The 20,109-nt window shown below is 44.6% G+C and overlaps 1 protein-coding gene across 1 annotated transcript in view; it reads right to left on the bottom strand.

Annotated features, from left to right (window-relative positions):
* CD99L2 (CD99 molecule like 2) overlaps window positions 1–20,109 on the bottom strand; it is a gene marked incomplete in the record, with an annotated part of 1,047,726 nt that overhangs the window by 220,912 nt on the left and 806,705 nt on the right. The window contains 1 exon segment of the mRNA XM_044057164.1: window positions 8,055–8,141. Within this exon segment, the coding sequence (XP_043913099.1) occupies window positions 8,055–8,141 (87 nt within the window).

Genomic DNA, 20,109 nt, shown 5'->3' with positions numbered 1-20,109 from the left:
CTGTGGCTTTTCAGGCTAGACTGCCAATGGAAACTATTTGTGCGGCAGCTACCTGGGCTAATCCACATACCTTCATTTCACATTATAAGCTGGATGTGGCTTCCAGAAGCAGAGCTGATTTTGGTTCCACTGTTCTGAAAAGTCTGTTCCGATGAGCCACCCAGGATTGAGGTGCTAGGGACGCTGTCCCAACCAGCAAGAATGAAGGTGAGATAGACAACTTAACATTAAGAAGTTATGTACCTACCATAACGTTCCATGTTAGTTGTCTTCTTCTCGCCTTCTTTCTTGCATCCCACCCTCCATCCCCCTATCCTAGTAGACCAAGAAGAGCTCCTTAGGCTTCTTTATCACTGGCTGAGTCTTCTCTGGCTGTTACTTCTGACTGTCAGTCTCTCCAGTAGTTTCCTGCATCCTGCTACAGTTACTGTATTATCATGATTATTATTATTATGTCTGTAGGTAGGTTAACAAATGAGATCTGGGTATCTAGCGTCAGGCATCATGGGATATAGGAGGGGGCCTCGAGACAGTAAGCAGCTCTCGAGCTTTTGAAGATGGCCGCATCGGAGCCGAGGATCTGCTCCAAACCCAACCAGAAAGAATGAAGGCGTAAAGACGACAACTAACATGGAACGTTATGGTAGGTACATAACTTCTTATTATTTATTACCTTCTATGTAGTTATTTACAAATATTTGGGGGGGGGGCATAAATGCTGCATTTTTTTTACTGAATTTTATTTAAGCAAGTAAACTAACCAAGTCTAACCAAATATTGTGGGGTTTACTGTTTACCTTTATCTCTGCTTTTAACAGAATAAACTCTGTCCACAAATTTATGATTTTCTTATAATTTTATCACAACGACATGGATAGTATTTACTTTATTTATTGACATTTGATTACTGGGAAAGTCCTACTGAGTAGGAGCCCATTTTCAGTGGAGGCTCGGGGAGAAAACCTCCAAAGTATTGAACAACAAGGGTTTAGATCTGAGCCAGAGATTTAAATGCAGCAATTCAGTGTGAAGCCCTAAGTGAACTGAGCCAGTAATTCATTGACTTTTTGGTTATGACTTCACATTTGGGCTCCCTTTGGATTCTGAAAACCTAATAGGTTTTATTTGTTTGACACTATGTGACCCTTTTTTCCTGGTTACTTGTTTCTTGATTTGGCTACATGTTGTGTGTGGTTTTGGTTCATGGTACGAATACAGACAATGCCCGGCAAATTTGATAGGTTTGTGGACAGACAGGGGTTTTTAATCACTGGATCTTAATGACTGACTAGGAACATAGTTGTGTAGAATGTTATTTAGTGCCGGGCAAGCAGACGGATTCTGGATAATTTTATTTTGATAGGGTAGTTTTAACCTATTTAGGCTTTTTAGCTCTATACAGTGGTGGGTTCTGAAAGGGGTATTTACTGCAAATTAGACACTTTGCTACAGCATTGTTCAACTGTTGTTTTTTGTGATGTCTGTACTACACATTTAATTATTTATTTTTGTTAGTTAACCAGGTAGGTTGACTGTTACAACAGCCACTATTTGGTTCAAGTGGCAATCACATGACGTGCACACAAACCAATAGTAACAGAGAAAGATTCTTTGTAAAAGATTTACTTGCAAGGTATGACCCTTTCTGATAAAATATTGTACAAACCATATTCTCTTAGTTTATTCAGAGGAAACGGAAAAAAATAATGAATGAATGCATGCATGCATAAATAAATAAAACTTAATTTCATGTAGAACTACTCTTCCATTGTACTTCTCACTCAGAAACAGCAATCTGTTGCTACAAAAATCCAAGTGATATTAGGGCAGGGAAAAATAAACATCTTTAAAAGTCAAGTGTGTTCATCAGGCAAAATTCAGAAACAATATTAATAACATAGTGGGGTTAAAGTTCTCACTTTTGGACAGCTTCTGTGAATGTCCATTATGCTTTCCTCCTTGCAAATGAGGTAACTGTCTTAACAGCTCCAAAATTGTTTCCTGATCATACAGGCCCAGAAAAAAAAAACACATTGATGCATTTAGTATTCTTTAATTTACACCACTGGCTGCTTTCTTTGCATGTTCCAGCACATATCTAAACTTAATCCCAAACATATTTAGACCATAAAACCCAGGAAGTGAAAAGTTGACTTCACATAGTAACAGCGAGATCTTTGTTGACTTACTTTCATTATAACTAAACATGGTAGTAGCTAAACATTGTCTGATGCTTTCCTTTTATCAGCTGGATTCTGAACACACACTGATAGGTCAGTAACACATAACATTCCTGACTCAGCTACGAACAAGAGATCTAATTTAATGAACTTTGGGAAAAGAAAATCACATTTGAAAAAAACAAAAAACAGGAAGTGGAAAGTACAGTTTTGTACCTACCATAAATGTAGATGTCCGATAGGCATGCATCTGCAGTCCTTACAAATGGGTTGTCCTGTCGTCAGGCAGCCCTTCGGTCGGCCGGATTCCAAAGTCTGGGTCTGGCCTCGGCTGGTGTCGCACTTCACCCGACGTCATAGCTGCAGTTATTCGGGTATAAAGGCATCAGCCGACGCCATTTTCCTCAGTGTTTCTTGTCCCAGATGCCAGGTGCCCTCTAGGAAGGCTAAATTTGGATAAATGCAAATGGTTCCAAATAGTAGAGAGCAAACAAAAAATAAGCATGTATGTACATATATATAAACAAATACACCATAATAGATTCCCCCAGCTAGCTACAAGATGGGCAAATACCCTAGGAGTACCACAGAGGGGAAGGAGGGTGGGTAATCCTGACTGCAGATGCATGCCTATCGGACATCTACATTTATGGTAGGTACAAAACTGTACTATGTCCTTCAAGGATGCATCTGCAGTCCTTACAAATGGGTAGAATACCATAGCCAAACTGGGGGAGGAGGCGAAATAAGATTATGGTGTGGTTAAGATCCCTTGCAAAACAGCAGTGGGAAAACCTGCTCGGGATCTGGAGTATAAAGGTAAATTATAATGCTTGGCAAATGTATGCACGGAGCTCCAAGTAGCAGCCTCTAAAATGTCATTGGTAGCCACTCCTCGTAGGAAAGCTGTGGTAGTGGCTGTAGCCCTTGTAGAGTGAGGCCTGATGTTTTCTGGAGTTTTCTTCCCATGGTAGGAGTAACAAAATTGAATGCAATTTCCTATCCACTTAGAGATTGTCGGTTTTGAAATTGCTTTTCCTTCTATTCCTGTTGCATATGCTACCAATAGCTGGTCAGTTTTTCTATTGCCCTTGGTCCTGTCCAGGTAGTAACGTAATTGTCTATGTACATCCAAGGTATGCAACAGTCTTTCTCCCCTGTTCTGTGGGTTGGGGAAGAATGTAGGTAGGTGGATAGCTTGGTTTAAAGATACCCTGGAGACCACCTTTGGCATAAAAGTAGGATTTGTTCTCATGGACACTCTATCTTGATGGAAGATCAGGAAGGGCTGTACTGCCATTAATGCCTGTAGCTCAGATACCCTTCTTGCTGAAGCGATTGCAAGCAGGAAAGCAGTTTTCCATGATAAGTATTGTAATTCTGCTGTTGCCGCTGGTTCGAAAGGAGGGAGTGTCAACTTTTCTAGCACAAAGTTCAAGTCCCATGCTGGCAATGGTGGTTTCCTAGGTGGTTTTACATTTTTAATTCCTCTCAGAAACTGTCTGAGCAGAGGATGTGAGAAGACTGGAGGATCCAAGTTGTATTCTGCTGAAATAGCTGATGCATGAATCTTAATGGAAGAATAGGACAGGCCGTTGTGGAAGAGCTCTGCCAAATATTCCAGGATGTTGGCTATATTTACCAGTGACACATTTTCTCCTTTTGCAGTACTCCAAATGTGATATCTTTTCCATTTTGCTGAATAATTTTTTCTTGTTGAGGGTCTGCGAGCCTCCAAGATAATGTCTTTAACCCTTTGGGATAAACTTGGGTTATTTGGTCTTATGCAATATTCCAGGCAGTCAGCTGCAGTGTTTTCAGGTTTGGATGCAGGGTGTTGTAGTTGTTCTGAGTTAACAGTAAGGGAACCAGTGGTAGAGGCCATATTTGTTCCCGAGACATGCTCCTCAGTAATGGGTACCAATGTTGCCTTGGCCAGTCTGGAGCTATCAGGATGATCCTTGGACGGTCTTCTTTGATCTTCAATAGTACCTTGTGCATCAAAGGAAGTGGTGGGAATGCATATGCTGTCAGGGTTTTCCAACTGAAAGATAGGGAGTCCACTTTCCAAGCAAGTGGGTGGTACGTCCTTGTGCAGAATTTCTTCAGTTGGTGATTGCGTGGGGATGCAAATAAGTCTATTTCTGGTAGTCCCCATTTCCTTGTAATGGTTTTGAATATGTCTGGATGCAACATCCATTCGTGGGCCTCCGTGGCAGTTCTGCTTAATATGTCTGCTAGTATGTTTTCTTTTCCTGGCACAAAAATTGCTTGTAACTGAATGTTGAGGGTCAGGGCCACATTCCAGAGTTCCATTGCCATGCGGCATAGAGGGTACGAATGTGTGCCTCCCTGTTTGTTGATGTACCACATAACTGTGGTGTTGTCTGTCCTTATCAACAGTTGACCTTGTCGAAGAAATGGTCTGAATGTCTGAATTGCCAGTTTTACTGCCAGCATTTCCTTTTGATTTATGTGTAGGTGCAGCTGGTCTTGAGTCCATAAGCCTTGTATGCACTTGTCCAGCATGTGCGCCCCCCAACCGAGGTCTGAGGCGTCCATTGTGATGGTCTGGCTTGGTTGAGTGCTGTGGAAGGGCAGTCCTTTGTTTGATTGACAGGCCTGAGCCCACCATTCGAACTCTTGCTTCAGGCATGGGATTATTGGAATTTGGGTTTCTAGGCTGTGCTTGTGCTGAGACCATAAATTCCTTAGGTACCACTCTAACTTTCTCATATGCAGTCTGGCATGTGGAACCAAAATTATGCAGGATGCCATGTAACCGAGAGCTTGCAGGACTTTCCTTGCTGTTAGCTGGTTCTGTTTTGTTAATGCCAAGAAGTAAAGAGGGAGTTGCTCCTGTTTTTCTATGGTTAAGAATGCCATTTGTTGTGATGTGTCCAGCTCTGCACCCAAAAAGGTTATCCTTTGGGATGGTATCAGCCTTGACTTTTTTATATTGACTGTGTATCCCAGGGCTTGCAGTAGATAAATGACCCTTTTTGAGTCTTCTGCTACTTTGTTTTTGTTGTCCGCTTGTAACAGGCAGTCGTCCAGGTAAGGGTAGATTTGAATTCCCTGAAGCCTGCAATGAGCAATTACTGATGCCAGGCATTTCGTGAACACTCTGGGCGCAGTAGATAAGCCAAAGGGCAATGCTGAGAATTGATAATGCTCTGATCCTGCAAGAAATCTGAGGTATCTTCTGCAATTTGGTCGTATGTGGACGTGCAGGTATGCCTCCTTGAGATCTAGAGTTACCAGCCAAGACTCCTTGCCCAATATGGGAAGAAGCTGCTGTAGGGTCAGCATTTTGAATTTTGGGACAATGAGGTATGTGTTTAAAGCGGACAGGTCGAGAATAGGTCGCCATTGGTTGCCTTTTCTTGGTACCAGGACGAGCCTGGAGTAAAATCCTTGTCCTTGCTCCATAGATGGTACCTTTTCTACAGCTCTCATCCTTAGTAAGTGAGTTATTTGCTTTAGAGCTTCTGCCTTTTGATTTGGAGGTAGGTTTGGCATTCCTCTCTTCCTTGGTAGAGTATGGAAGTGAAACCTGTAACCTTGGTCTATTGTCTGCAAAATCCACTTGTCTCCTGTGATGTAATGCCAGTTTACTGAAAATAAGGCTAGCTTTCCGCCTAAGGGTGCTTCTAGTTGTTCCCTGGTAGGCGGTGCTAGAGCCAAGTCACTGTGATTGTCCTGTAGTCGTGGTGGTGGCTGTATCTGTGGCTGTACCTCGCTGGTTGTTAGCCTGCCACTGACGTCCCCTGTAGGCACCTCTGGATTGACCCCTGCCTCTTGAGCGCCTATTCCTGCCTCTCTGAGCTTTGGAGGTGTCTGGAAAGGACCAATTCTTGGAGGGCCAATTCCTGCTAAACCTTGGAGGTTGGACCTGTAAGAAATCTTTGACTGTCTGGACAGATTTTGCCTTCTCTTCCATCTTCTTCAGCACCTGTTGTGCGGGAGAGCCAAACAAATTGATCTTGTCCATGGGAGCATCCAGTAGCTTTGATTTAACATGATCTGGTAAGGGCTGCTCTTTTAACCATGCATGTCTTCTGATCACTGTGCCAGTCATGGCTGATCTAAAGGAAGCCTCCAGTGCATCATAGCCGCATTTTAAGGAGTGGTTACTGACCTGCTGAATGTTATGTACCATTTCCTGAACAGATTTTTTGTCTAATGGTTCGTCCGAGGACAGCTTTTTAGTTAAGTGGTCTAACATAAATTCTTGATACTGGATCATGTGGAATTGACAGTTCAAGGCCCTAGCTGAAAGAGTAGCAGAAGTGTAAACTTTTTTACCCCATCTCTCTAAGGCCCTAGATTCCCTTTCAGAGGGGAGGGGGTTTTTGGTAGAGGTAGCTGCTACAGCCTTGGGTCCCTGGGAGATAGTCTCGGGATCTGCAAAAGGGGCCTTATACAAATGATAATGTGTGTCCGGAACCCTGTAGTACCTATCGGGCTTAGCAGGGGCCGGAGGAAGAGAATCAGGAGCAGTACAAGCATCATTAAAAGCATCATCCACAACAGTAAGTACTGGAGGAATGGCTAAAGGCCTATGCTGTGGCAAATGCAAAAAGGTTCTAAGCCTTTTCCTTGAGTCTGAAAAATCCTGGCCCTGCCATTGAAATTGTTCCCTCATAGCATGCAAGGTTTCCCCAAAAGAAAATTCCTCAGGCGGAGAGGCAGAAGGAATGGACTCTTCTGCATCAGAGTCCTCATAAGGAGAAAAAGGGGCCTCTAGAGGGTCTGAATTATCTGATTCGTCAGAGGAGCCATCTGAAGAAACTGGCTCAGGGGGCTCTACTCTAGTCCTCTTCTCTGGAGGTGGGTGAGAGGCCCTGTCTGGAAGTGGTTGGGATCCCCGGATCAAAGAAATGAGATCCTCTGCTAGACTAAGCATTTGTGAACTAGAACTAGGCCTGTGAGAGGGGGTCTTAGCAGGCACAGTTTTGGTAGTTTTTGCTGCTTTAGCCCTGGCAAAGGCCTTAATCGACATGGATGCAGGAGGCCTAGCAGCTCCACGTGCAGGGGTAGAAATATCCAAAGGGATAGTATCTGATAAATCCTGTGAACCTGCAGGAGCAGGTGGGATTTCAGTAGCAGATTCAGCCAAGCTGGAAGAGGCCTCGGTAAGTGGCAAGCTTTCGGCCGAAGGAAGAACCGTGGACTCTGTTTCAGCCGAAACAGAGACACTCGCGGTTGGCTTAACCGCGGTTTCGGCCGAAACCGCGGACCACGAGTGTCGGTCCTTTTCCTTGCGTTTTTTAGAAATTTGCGTAGTCGGAGTATCCGACGGCATAATGTAAGCAAAAGCGGAGCCGAAAAACTCTTCAGCAAATTCAGACCGACGTCTAAGCGTTCGTCGGTTGAAAGAAGCACAGGAAAGACAAGCTGCTACGTCGTGGTCTGGGCCTAAGCAAGGTAAGCAGTAAGAGTAGAAATCTTTATGAGGTATTTGTTTCCCACAATTTAAACAGTTATTCACTTTTTCTGACATCGGCTGAGGCAAGAATGAGTCCCCAAAGGGGTACTTAGCTTTTTAGAAGTCTTCGGTAGTAGTAGAAGTATTCGGTAGTAGTAATCTCTGGATCTGACCGACCGGCACTTGCGAACAGCTTCTGCTTCGGGCGCCACGCGGCAAGAAAGACTGAGGAAAATGGCGTCGGCTGATGCCTTTATACCCAAATAACTGCAGCTATGACGTCGAGTGAAGTGCGACACCAGCCGAGGCCAGACCCAGAATTTGGAATCCGGCCGACCGAAGGGCTGCCTGACAACAGGACAACCCATTTGTAAGGACTGCAGATGCATCCTTGAAGGACATCTTGTAGCACAGAAGAACAGTGTTGAAAAATGATAACTTACCTTTTTCACCGTCGCTTCCTCCACCTCCTCCTCCTTTTTTGTCATCGGGTTCAACCAGTGCATCAAGCAAATCAAAATCATCAGGACCTTCAACAATAAAATGCAAGAAAGCATAATTTCTCTTTCTGAATTAGGACTGCTAAAGTAAGCCATAATCCATTAAGAAAACCATTTGTTTGTTATACATTTGGCAAACAAATTAAAAAAACATCACGCAACCCCTGTAAACTAGTCAAGCTTCTTCTAAAAATATAAACAGCTGATGCCAAACACACTCAGAAAGGCGTTTCTAAAATGTTGGCCATCTATTGGCAATAATTATGGCTCTCTTTTGCACTGTTTAATATGACCAGTGGAATGTGTTAATGGGCTGGCAGAATGCCACACAAGATACAAGCTTATAGAAACATTTGTTTTCAAAAGTGCAAGAAAAATTGGCTTCATTCATAGGTTCATAGGTTCATACTAGGCTATCTGTCCTGGGGCATTTTCAAGCCTAGCTCGAGTGTGTTTGGCTTTCGCCACCCTTACTTAGAATTGAGTTTGCTATGCCCTATTTAAGGTTAGTTTACTGAGCCTCTGTCTAGCAGAGACACAGAAGTAATCCCCGGGGTGAATCTACGATCTCCCATCCACTCATCAAGATTCCTCTTGAAGAGAGTCAGCGAGGTGCTCTGCCTAACATGGATCGGTATTATATTCCAAAGTGAAGGGAGCCTCTGTGTTATGAATCTGTCCCTCCAGCACGTTCTATTTAGCTCTGTACTGAGGTTCATAGGTTCATACTAGGCTATCTGCCCTGGGGCAATTATAAGCCTAGCCCGATTCTGTATGGCTTACGCCACCCCTTGATTTGAGTATACTGTGCCCTTTTTAAGGTTTAGTTTACTGTGCCTCTGTCTAATAGTGACATGGGAGTAATCCCTGGGACAAACCTACGATCCCCCATCCACTTATCGAGATTCTTCTTGAAGAGATTCAGTGAGGTGCTCTGCCTCACATGAACTGGAATTCTATTCCAGAGCGAAGGGAGCCTCTGGGTTATGAACCTGTCCCTCCAGCAAGTTCTATTTATTTCTGTGCTGAGGTTCAAGTCCCTCGTGTGGCTCTAAGGGATTTAGATTTACTGAGGTGGAGCATGTCCATTAATTCTGGATTTGACATAGTTTTGTATGTCAGGCATAGATCGCCTCGAAGTAGGCGGTATGTAACTGAGTAGAGCTGGAGTTTTTTTTAACCGAGCAGCATATGGCATCTGTTTGAGACCCTTGATCCTCTTGGTGAGATACTTTTGGGGTCTTTCTAATTGCTGCAGGTGTCGGGTAAGGTACATCCCAAAAGGGGCATTGTATTCTATGATGGGCCTGATGAGGGATGAATAAAGGGGCACGATTACCTCTCTTGATCTAGATGTGAAACCCTTCGTGATGAGGTGGGCTATGTAGAAGGTCTTTCTAACCACTTTGGCAATGTGGTTTTCAAAGGAGAGATTGCTATCAACTTGGGTCCCCAGGTCCCTAAGCTTTCTCTGTACTTAATGGGTTTCCGCCTATGTGGTAATTTGTGGGCACATTGTTTTTGCCAAAGGGTATGACTATACATTTTTTGGCATTTAGCTTTAAACCATGGTGCTGGCACCAGTTATCTGTCTCTGTGAGACCTTTTTGAAGGATGTTTGTGTCAGCTGGAGAGTTGATTATGGCGCCCATTTTGCAGTCGTCTGCGAACTTGGTGAGCCATAGTCCTCCCACGTTTGCCTGTACCTCGGAAAAGTATATACCGAACAAGAGTGGTCCCAGGACAGAACCCTTTGGGACGCCACTTGTGACCGGTTTCGAGTCTGACATGGCTCCAGCAACTCTCACTCTGTGGGTTCTGTCTTTGAGCCAGTTTGCGACCCATCTTGTGACATAGGGGTTTATATTTAAGCTGGATAGCTTATCTATCATGCCCGAGTGGGGTATTGTGTCAAATGCCTTTGCAAGGTCCAGATAGGCTATGTGGACTACCTTCCCTTCATCTATGGCTTTGGTGACTGTTTCAAAGAAGTCAACCAGGTTCAAAAGGCAGGATCTGCCCTTGACAAAGCCAAACTGGGTAGGATCTAGTGTCTGTAGGTCCCCAATGTCTTTGTTTATGAGCTCCATGATGATCCTCTCCATAGCCTTGCAGACTAAGCTAGTCAGGCTTATGGGGCGATAGTTTCCAGGGTCCGTAGAGGCTCCACCTTTGTGGAGTGGGACCACTGTTGCTGTATGCCATTCTGTAGGCACATATCCTGTAGTGAGGCTGAGATTGTATAGCTGTTTTATTTGAGGGATTAGTTCCTCTTGTAGTTCATGTAGGACGCAACCTGGGATGCCATCTGGTCCCATGGAAGCAGTGTTTTTTGTTTTGGAGAGGGCAGCCTTCACCTGAGCATCTGAGATGTTTGGGAGGCAGCCCTCTGCCGGGATAGATACTTGCCCTTTTCCAGGGGAGGGGTTGGAGAAGTTTGCACTGAACCTGTCTGCCAGGATATTGGCGATGTCTGTGGGTTCAGTGTATTTTTTGTCATTTAGAATCAACTCAGAACATGTCTAGGAGTTGCATCCCAGGTTTCTAACATAACTGAAAAAAGCCTTATGATTGTCTTTGGTGTCCTGTGCAATTTTTCTCTCGAAGCTGGCCTTGGAGGATTTTATGAGGGATCGTAATTTTTTGCTAGTACTGATCAGAGATGCCTTCCCTATTAGGGATTTTGCTCTATCATGTAGTAGCTTCCTCCTTCTGTTGTACAGTTTATTTATGGCAGGGGTCCACCAGACTGGACACCTGCCTTTGGATGATTGGGTCTTGGTTTTGTTTGGGATAGCATGATCCATGCATTCCTGGAGATGTCCGTAGAATGCATTTATATAGGATTCTGCAGTTTGGGCTGTAGTTTCCACTGGCCCTGGGGCCTTGAAGGATTCCACTTCGCTTTTGAGAAGTTTTTCACTGTGGTTTTCTGGGCTGGGGGTGGGGTCGGAATGTGGACATCCAGTGAAATTAATTTATGGTCTGATCTTACCAATGAGGGATATACTTCTGGTGTGGAGCATAGAGTCCCCTTGTTGGTAATGATCAGGTCTAGTATGTTGTCCCCTCTTGTGGGAGTGGTGACTAGTTGTTCCATAGCATTTGAGTTTATAATTTCCAGGAATCTTTGGGCTAAGGTGCTGGGGCTTGAGAGTAGTGCTCCCAGTCAATGTTTGGGTAGTTGAAGTCACCCAATATAATGGTGTTCGGAGAGATCTTCATGTTCTCCAATGTTTTCAGGAAAGCCGAATGGGATTCCTGACTTTGAGAGGGTGGTCTGTAGGATGCTATAAACTGAAAAGCAGTCTTGCCCACTGTTAGTTGCACATGGATGGTCTCCGATACTTCGTGCAATGCCACTAACCTGGAGGTGTGGATATCCTTGATAAATATGGAAACTCCCCCTCCTTTTGTGGTTCGGTCCGGATTTTGGTGCCAAAAAGCATGATACGAGGTATAGCCTGGCAGTGCTGGGGTGCGCTCTGGAGCCTTGAACCAGGTTTCTGTCACTGCACAGATATCAATGTTCTCCATACTGAGGAGAGCTTCGAGTGCGTGCATCTTGAGGTTAAGACTTCTGGCGTTTAGCAGCATTACCCTTAGTTTCTTGTTCCTTGTGCTGTCTATGGGGGTGGGTTTGACTTTTGAGCCTTGCCTAAAAAAGGCACTATGGGGGTGGCAAGAGCCTTTGCCAATATCCGAAAGCCCAGTGGTGACAGGTGCAAGCCGTCCCTAGCGAAGCAACATGGCTTGTCGAGCATGTCATCCCAGGCTGACAGACACTGGATCCCCTTTGAATGACACCAAAATTTTAGCCAATTGTTAAAGTCGATCATTTTGTCTTTGTACTGTGGCATCATTCTAGGTGAGGGTAAGATGCTGCTCAAGGTCAGGGTCATACCAGCCTGGGCTACATGATCACAGAGCTCCTCTAGGTCTCTTTTCATGTAGTCCAGGGAGGTACATCTCAGGTCATCACACCAGCATGTACAATGACTGAGTCATATTTGTATTTGCTTTGGAGTGACCTGAGTGCTTGCGTTGTGTCGGATCCTAGCACCCGACAGGCAGCTCACCGTGACCTTCTCTTTATTCAGCCTGGTGAGTGGGACGTCAGTGTGTCTGACAATAGAGTCACCTATAACAAGAGTATCAGGTGTGTTATTCAGCCTTAAGGGCTGTGGCTGCTTGGCACACTGACTTTGTGGGTTATGTGTTGTGTGTGTTTTGTTTTCAAATCCCTCGAGTGCGTGGTTCTAAGGGATTTGGATTTTCTGAGGTGGAGCATGTCCATTAATTCTGGGTTTGACATAGCTTTGTATGTCAGGCATAGATCGCCTCGAAGTAGGCGGTATGCGACTGAGTAAAGTTGGAGTTTCTTTAACCTGGCAGCATATGGCATCTGCTTGAGTCCCTTGATCCTCTTTGTGAGGTAATTTTGGGGTCTTTCCAGCTGCTGCAGGTGGCGGTTTAGGTACATCCCAACAGGGGCATTGTATTCTATGATGGGTCTGATGAGGGATGAATTGAATAGAGGGGCACTATTACCTCCCCTGATCTGGATGTGAATCCTTTAGTGATAAGGTGGGCTATGTAGAAGGTCTTTCTAACCACTTTGGCAACATGGTTGTCAAAGGAGAGATTGCTATCAACTTGGGTCCCCAGATCCCTAATTACATCTTCTGTATTTAATGGGTTTCCACCTATATGGTAGTTTGTGGGCACTTTATTTTTGCCAAAGGGTATGACTATACGCTTCTTGGCATTCAGCTTTAGGCCATGGCTCTGGCACCAGTTATCTGTCTCTGTGAGACCTTTTTGAAGGATGTTTGTGTCAGCTGGAGAGTCAATAATGGCTCCCAGCTTGCAGTCATCCGCGAACTTAGTCAGCCATAGTCCTCCTGTGCTAGCCTGTACCTCAGAAAAATAAATGCCGACCAAGAGAGGTCCCAGGACCGAGCCCTGTGGGACACCACTTGTGACTGGTTTCGAGTCAGACATGACTCTGGCAATTCTGACTCTGTGGGTTCTGTCTTTGAGCCAGTTAGCCACCCATCTTGTGACATAGGGGTTTATGTTTAAGCTGGATAGATTATCTATGATGCCTGAGTGGGGTATTGTGTCAAATGCCTTTGCGAGGTCCAGATAGGCCGTGTGGACTACCTTCCCTTCATCTATGGCCTTGGTGACTGTTTCGAAGAAGTCAACCAGGTTCAAGAGGCAGGATCTGCCCTTGACAAAGCCAGACTGAGTAGGATCCAATGTCTGTAGGTCCCCAGTGTCTTTGTTTATGAGTTCCATGATGATCTTCTCCATGGCTTTGCAGATAAGGCTAGTCAGGCTTATGGGGCGATAGTTACCAGGGTCTGTTGAGGCACCACCTTTGTGGAGCGGGACCACTGTTGCTGTATGCCATTCTTTGGATACATATCCCGTAGTGAGGCTGAGATTGTACAGCATTTTTACGTGTGGGTTCAGTTCTTCTTGGAGTTCGTGTAGGACGCAACCCGGGACACCGTCTGGTCCCATTGAGGCAGTGTTTTTTGCCTTGGAAAGGGCGGCCTTCATCTGGACATCTGAGATGTTTGGGAGGCTGCACTCTACTGGGATAGATATTTGTTCTTTAGGGGGGTTAGAAGTTTGCACTGAACCTGTCTGCCAGGATGTTGGCAATGTCTGTGGGTTCAGTGTATTTTTTGTCATTTAGAATCAACTCTGAACATACCTGGGAGTTGCATCCCAGGTTCCTAACATAGCTAAAGAAGGCCTTGTGATTGCCTTTTGTGTCCTGTGCAATTATTATTTCGAAACTGGCCTTGGAGGATTTTATGAGGGGTCATAATTTTTTGCTAGTACTGATCAGAGATGCCTTCCCTTTTAGGGATTTTGCTCTATCATGTAGTAGCTTCCTCCTTCTGTTCTACAACTTATTTATGGCTGGGGTCCACCAGACTGGACGCCTGCCTTTGGACGCTTGGGTCTTGGTTTTGTTTGGGATAGCATGGTCCATGCACTCCTGGAGGTGTCCATAGAATGTGTTTATATAGGATTCCGTGGTTTGGGCCGTAGTTTCCACCAATCCTGGGGCCTTGAAGGTTTCCACTTCGGATTTGAGAAGTGTGAAGTTCGCTTTTGAGAAGTTCTTCACTGTGGTTTTCTGGGCTTGGGGTGGGGTCGGGTTTTGGATATCCAGTGAAATTAATTTATGGTCTGATCTTACCAATGAGGGGAGTACCTCTGGTGTGGAGCATAGGGTCCCCATGTTGGTGATGATCAGGTCCAGTATGTTTTCCCCTCGTGGGAATTTTGACCAGCTGTTCCATAGCATTTGAGTTTATGAATTCCAGGAACCTTTGGGCTAGGGTGTTGGGGCTTGAGTAATGCTCCCAGTCAATGTTAGGGTATTTGAAGTCACCAAATATAATGGTGTTTGGAGAGATTTTCATGTTCTCCAGTGTTTTCAGGAAAGCCGAGTGGGATTCCTGATTTTGAGACAGTGGTCTGTAGCATGCTATAAACTGAAGTGGAGTTTTGCCCACTGTTAGTTGCACATGGATGGTTTCTGATACTTTGTGCAATGCTACTAACCTGGAGGTGTGGGTATCCTTGATAAATATAGATACTCCCCCTCCTTTTGTGATTCGGTCCGGGTTTTGGGGCCAAAAAGCATGGTATGAGGTATAACCTGGTAGTACTGGGGTGCTCTCTGGTGCCTTGAACCAGGTTTCTGTCACTGCACAGATATCGATGTTCTCCATACTGAGGAGAGATTCGAGTGCGTGCATTTTGAGGTTTAGACTTCTGGCGTTTACCAGCATTACCCTTAGTTTCTTGTTCTTAATGTTTTCTAAGGAGGTGGGTTTGACTTTTGAGCCTTGCCTAAAAAAGGCACTATAGGGGTGGCAAGAGCCTTTGCCAGTATCCGAAAGCCCAGGGGAGACAGGTGCAAGCCATCCCTTGCAACGTGGCTTGTCAAGCATGTCTTCCCAGGCTGACAGACACTGGATCCCCTTTGAATGACACCAAAATTTTAGCCAATTATTAAAATCGATCATTTTGTCTTTATATTGTGGCATCATTCTAGGTGAGGGTAAGATGCTGCTCAAGGTCAGAGTTATACCGGCCTGGGCTACATGATCGGAGAGCTCCTTTATGTCTCTTTTCATGTAGTCGAGGGAGGTACGTCTCAGGTCATTCACACCAGCGTGTACTATGACCGAGTCATACTTGCACTTGCTTTGGAGTGACCTGAGTGCTTGCGTAATGTGGCGGATCCTAGCGCCCAACAGGCAGCTCACTGTGACCTTCTCTTTGTTCAGCCTGGTGAGCAGAACGTCAGTGTGCCTGACTATAGAATCACCTATTACAAGTGTGTTAGGTGTGTTGTTCTGCCTTAAGGGCTGTGACTGTTTGGCACTCTGACTTTGCGGGCTATGTGTTGCTCGTGTTTTGTTGTGGGGTAGCATTTGCTTGGATGTTTGCTTTGGCGGTCTCTGCTGTTTAGGTAGATTTGTGAATAGAGCCTCCGAATATGTTTTTGTGTGCTTGTGTGGTTTGATTGCTGTTGTGGTAGGACTATGTGAGACTGGATTAGTGCTGTGTGATGTTACCTTCTCCTCCGGTCTGGTTACACCAGTTTTGAGGTGAGAGAGTTTAGTTTGGCTATATGGTTGCATCTCTCACATATGTTTGATCCTGTTTGGAGGAGGAGAGGGTCGTCAGTGTACATGAGACAGTTGTAACATTGCCTCAAGATTCCCAGATTCACCAGTTGGACTGGAGAGGAGACCATTAACTGACCTTTGGACATGCTAGAGTAGTATAGGGGATTCTTTTATCACACAGTGAAAGGGACCAATAGGGGACAAGGTAGTGGGTATATGAGGATGTAGTGCTTTTAGTATATTAGTGCTAAAATGCAAGATTGATTATTTGGGCAAGTGCAGGGTCTTAGATTGAGAATAGGATGCTTACTTTGAGAATTAGAGCAGTTCCAAGGGAAAAAAGTGAAGAGCAGACTCAGTGGTGCCGGAAAAAGTTTAAACCCGATTAGGCGGCGCTGCCCGATGCTGCGCTATGTGCACAATCGCGCAAAAGCGGATTTTTATGCAGGGAACTTCAAAGAGCTAGAAATGGTCCAAAACGACCAATTACTACTAGATTATTGTGCTGAGGTCACTCCTTTAGGGGCAGATAGGCTGCTCAAGGCTCCCCACTCCCACTGGTGAGCAAAGAAACTTCCTTCTATCCAAGTAAGGTAATGGGCAACACAGGAACTATTCCAAAATCCAGAATACAGCAAAGCCTGTATAGGGGACTATTCTATCCAAGCAAAGGCGGGAAACAAGGATTTTTTTTGTTTTTTTTGTTTTTTTCAAGAAAACAACAGGAAAATGCAGGAAAACAACAGTATATTAAATGCACAGGCTAGCGCACTTGAGTGGGCAGCCTCAACAGTTAATTTAAACAAACAAACTTTAACTTAAGTGCAGGTAATAAAAAACGCTGAATACAGTTAAATTAGCAGTTTAACTTCGTTTTCAGCAAGAAAGGAAGGTCGCACAGGTAGAAACAGCAAAAATATACTTATATCTTGAAAGTAGTCATTTTTTTCGATTCTCTGCTGCTAGCACCACTCTGCAGGACCACGAGGAGCTGTTGCTGAGTAGTATAAGCGAAAAAAAAATGCTCACAGGCGGATTTTTATGCAGGTAACTTCAAAGAGCTAGAAATGGTCCAAAACGACCAATTACTACTAGATTCTTGTGCTGAGGTCACTCCTTTAGGGACAGATAGGCTGCGCTCAAGGCTCCCCACTCCCACTGGTGAGCAAAGAAACTTCCTTCTATCCAAGTAAGGTAATGGGCAACACAGGAACTATCCCAAAGTCCAGAATACAGCAAAGCCTTTATAGGGGACTATTCTAGCCAAGGAAAGGCGGGAAACAAGGATATTTTTTTGTTTTTTTCAGGAAAACAACAGTATATTAAATGCACAGGCTAGCGCACTTTAGTGGGCAGCTTCAACAGTTAATTTAAACAAACAAACTTTAACTTAAGTGCAGGTAATAAAACAATGCTAAATACAGTTAAATTAGCATCCAAGCCTAAAGGAAAATGAACAGAAAGAAAATGCAATCCTTCCTTCTACATGTGTTTAGACACTTGATTTTTCTTTGTGTACAGTTTCTTTCTTTTTTGTTACTGTCTGTATGACTGGTCAAATGGCTGTTCTTCCTGAATTCAACTGACCCATTCATTTGTCCATCTGGATAAAAACCTCATAGTTTCTCCACGTGCTTACCATTCACTCCCTAATGGAGGCAAGAGTGAGGTGGCACAGAGTAGGTCAGTTTACAAATCCTGTGGAATGTCCTATCCTCACTCCCAGGGTAGCCTTACAAGCTCCACCATAGCTGCCACACAAGGTGCATGCTTGTTTCCACACATAGTCAACCTCACATTCAAGCAGCACACAAAGTACAGTTTTGTACCTACCATAAATGTAGATGTGCGAGTGTTCACCCTGCTGCAGTCATCACACTTGGGTTATCCTGCCGTCAGGCGGTCCCGCAGTCGGCCCGAATTCCAAAGTCTTGGTCCGGCGTCGGTTGCTGTCGCTTCTTCCCTGACATCATTGCGCCAGGGTTATATAAGAGGCATCCAACGCCATTTTCTACAGTTTTTCTTGCCCCAGATGTCAGGTGCCCCCAATAGGTAGATTATATATATATATATATATATATATATATATATATATATATATATATATATATATAGCTATATAAAAATAAAACAAAACCCTTAGGCACAAGCAAATACACCACAGAGGTAGTACAGGATAGAGTGGTAGAGATAAGTTCAGCTAGTTCAGAGGGGATGGAGGGAGGGTAACCTGGACTGCAGCAGGGTGAACACTCGAACATCTACATTTATGGTAGGTACAAAACTGTACTATGTTCGTGTTACTCTGCTGCAGTCATCACACTTGGCTTGAATCCCAAAGCTAAGGATGGGAGGTGGAGTCAGACAGGGTTAGAAGAAGCTAGTAAGCCCTGCAAAACTGCAGTGGCAAAACCAGCTCTAGTCAGAGTATAGAGGTAAGTGATCGTGTTTGGTGAAGGTGTGCACTGAACTCCAAGTAGCAGCTTCCAGAATATCCTTGGTTGGCACTCCCCTGAGAAAGGCTGCTGATGTAGCTGTAGCCCTGGTGGAGTGGGACCTAATGTTAGCAGGTACTGGTTTCCCATGATGTATGTAGCAAAAACGTATGCAATGCCGTATCCATTTTGAAATGGTCTGTTTTGAGATAGCTTTTCCTTGTGATCCTGTAGCATAGGCTACAAAAAGCTGGTCAGTTTTTCTGAAAGCCTTAGTTTTATCCAAGTAGTAACGTAATTGCCTGTGAATGTCCAAAGAGTCTTTCTCCTTTGTTCTGGGGATTTGGGAAGAAGGTGGGCAAGTGAATGGTTTGGTTTAGGGCCACGCTGGATGCCACCTTTGGCATAAAGGAAAGATTAGTTCATAGAGAGACTCTGTCTTGATGAAAAATGATGAAAGGTTCCACTGCCATTAGTGCCTGTAGCTCTGAGACTCTTCTAGCTGAGGTTATTGCTAGTAGTAGGGCAGTTTTCCATGAAAGAAATTTTAAGTCAGCTGAAAAAGCTGGTTCAAAGGGCGGCAGTGTAAGCTTTTCCAGAACAAAGTTGAGATCCCAAGTAGGTGTTGGAGCTCTCCTTGGCAGTCTTAAGTTCTTAGCCCCTCTGAGGAACTGTCTTAGGAGTGGATGTGAGAATAAAGGAGGATCCGTGCTGTAATGAGCTGAAATTGCTGAGGCGTGGATCTTAACAGATGAAAAGGAAAGCCCTTTGTGTAACATCTCAGTTAAATATTGTAGAATCTGAGGGATGTTTGGATCAAGGGGGTTTAGGCCTTTAGTCTTTTCCATTTGTCTGAATAGGTTTTCCTGGTGCTGGGCCTCCTAGCCTCCAGAATGACATCCATAACAGCTTTGGATAAAGGTGTTGGCTGGTTGTTTAGGTAATTTGCCATGCAGCCAGGTTTAAAGTCTTGAGCTGGCTGTGTAGAATCTGATGGTCTTGCTGGTTGAGCAGGTGAGGAATTTGTGGCAAAATCCATGGTGGGCCGTGGGCCATGTTCCTTAAAATTGGGTACCAATGCTGGCGTGGCCATTCTGGTGCAATGAGTATCATTTGTGGCCTCTCTAATCTGACTTTCAGCAGTACCTTTGCTAGAAGAGGTAGTGGAGGGAAGGCATACACTGTTAATGTTTTCCAACTGAATGAGAGGGCGTCCACTTTCCAAGCTAGTGGATGGAAGGTCCTTGTGCAGAATTTTTGAAGTTGGTGGTTGTGGAGGCTTGCAAACAGATCTATGTCTGGGCGTCCCCATTTTTGAGCTATCATTGCAAATACTTGTGGATCTAGTTTCCATTCGTGTGGATCCATGATGTTTCTGCTTAGGTCTGCCAGTGTGTTTTTTCTTTCCTGGCAGGAATTGTGCTTGTAATTGAACCTGGTAAGACAGTGCAGTGTTCCACAAGGTCATTGCTTGCCTGCACAGAGGGTAGGAATGTGTGCCCCCTTGCTTGTTTATGTACCACATGACTGTGGTATTGTCCATCTTTATTATTAGTTGTCCTGGGTGTAGAAGGTCCTTGAAAACTGTTAGGGCATTCTGTACTGCTAGCATTTCTTTTTGATTGATATGCAGATACCTCTGATATGTATTCCATTTGCCCTGAATGCACTGCCCCTGCCATGTGTGCTCCCCAGGCATAGTCCGATGCCTCTGTTGTCATAGTTTGCCTGGCTGTGGGTAAGGTGAAAGGCTGACCCTTGTTGAAGTGACATGCCTGTACCCACCATAGAAACTCCTGTTGAAGGCAGGGAATGAGTGGTATCATTGTTTCCAAGCTGTGGCTGTGCTGAGTCCATACACTTTTCAGGTACCATTGTAATTTCCTCATATGCAGT

This window comes from Protopterus annectens, chromosome 15.part0 (genome assembly GCF_019279795.1).
Source record: "Protopterus annectens isolate FY-2018-M chromosome 15.part0, PAN1.0, whole genome shotgun sequence".
In the NCBI taxonomy this organism is placed as follows: domain Eukaryota; kingdom Metazoa; phylum Chordata; order Ceratodontiformes; family Protopteridae; genus Protopterus; species Protopterus annectens.
The sequence above is the reverse complement of the archived record's forward strand: the minus strand, read 5'-3'. Positions and strand labels throughout refer to the sequence as shown.